Below are 1,173 nucleotides of genomic sequence, written 5' to 3' on the forward strand. Positions count from 1 at the left end.
CCATTAGCTGCTCCCCACCTATAATACCCGTCTGGAACTCAAAGTCAAGCCCAACCTCGTCCCGCAGCTCATATCTCCAGAAGTTCAGAACATGCACATTCTGCCCCACATTCAAGGGCGTGACTGCAATATCAAACACCCGTTCTTTTTCCTGCCCAATCCATGCCTCAACAACCTTCCTCACTCTGTCCTCCAGACTGCTACCCTCCTGCTCCTCCACATCTCCTGTCAGCAATTTGTGCACAAATATCATCTCGGATATCTGTCTGTCCGGACAATACCCAAGCCCCTCACAGATTCCACTGATGTTCGAGACGACCACATCCCCATCGCGCTCTTTCGAAAGAGCATTGAGTATGGATCCAAGCAGGTTCTTGGCCAGACCTGTGTGCTTCTTCTTCATCCTCCACCTCCTGTACTCCTTGTCTGGATTGTAGATGTGGTGTATGAGCTCGTCCATTGTTCTCTTGTTGTCGCCCATTATGAACTTGCGGCTGTTCTTCTCCTACATGTCCATAAAGGCGCTTTTGTCATTACCAGCGAGCTTTGATATGTTTCGTTCCCTGGTATAGCTGTCTTTGTTCTCTGCAACCTTTGTAACAATCTCTGTGATATTCCTATTTCTGGTCTCACCGTCTACATCTGTCCTGAGCAGTTTTAAAAAGTCCTCTCCATACACTGCCTCAAGGACTCCTCTGCTGGCCTCGATCGTTTCAATGACCTCGGGCCTCAGCCTGTCCCACTCCCTCACAAACATGCTCTCATTCCACAGCCTCACCAATTCTTCCTCGCTGCATTTCAACTCAGGAACTGACTGCGGTCTGAGTGTTCTCAGCATCTCGAAGTTCCAGTGCATTGGCTTGCTCTTAAGTTCTCTGTACACATCCTCGACTGAAATTTCATCTTCTTCATATTCAACGCTGTCGTTATCAAGCACAACACGATTTCTAAATATCGCTCTCAGCTCTCTCCTGCCCAGAGTTCTTTCTCCATCTCCAACCTCTGAAATGTTATTGTCCAACAAATTCAATAATCGCAATGAATCAGCTAACTTTCCTATTGTGTCTGGTAATGTGTTGAGCTTGTTGCCATAGAGATGCAGTTTCTGTAGATTCTTTAGGTTTTCTATTCCAACTGGTAATGTCTCAAGCTTATTATCATAGAAATCTAATT

At 46.2% G+C, this 1,173-nt stretch overlaps 2 protein-coding genes across 2 annotated transcripts; both read right to left on the bottom strand.

The window, feature by feature from the left end:
- On the bottom strand, nucleotides 1–481 carry VICG_02160 (uncharacterized protein; the record flags this gene model as incomplete). Its single annotated transcript, XM_007605543.1, has 1 exon — nucleotides 1–481. A coding segment is annotated over one exon (481 nt), but the record flags the coding sequence as incomplete, so codon positions are not given.
- A 24-nt stretch (nucleotides 482–505) lies between these two features.
- Nucleotides 506–1,173, bottom strand: VICG_02161 (uncharacterized protein; the record flags this gene model as incomplete). Its single annotated transcript, XM_007605544.1, has 1 exon — nucleotides 506–1,173. A coding segment is annotated over one exon (668 nt), but the record flags the coding sequence as incomplete, so codon positions are not given.

This window comes from Vittaforma corneae (assembly GCF_000231115.1).
Source record: "Vittaforma corneae ATCC 50505 unplaced genomic scaffold supercont1.82, whole genome shotgun sequence".
Classification (NCBI taxonomy): Eukaryota; Fungi; Microsporidia; family Nosematidae; genus Vittaforma; species Vittaforma corneae.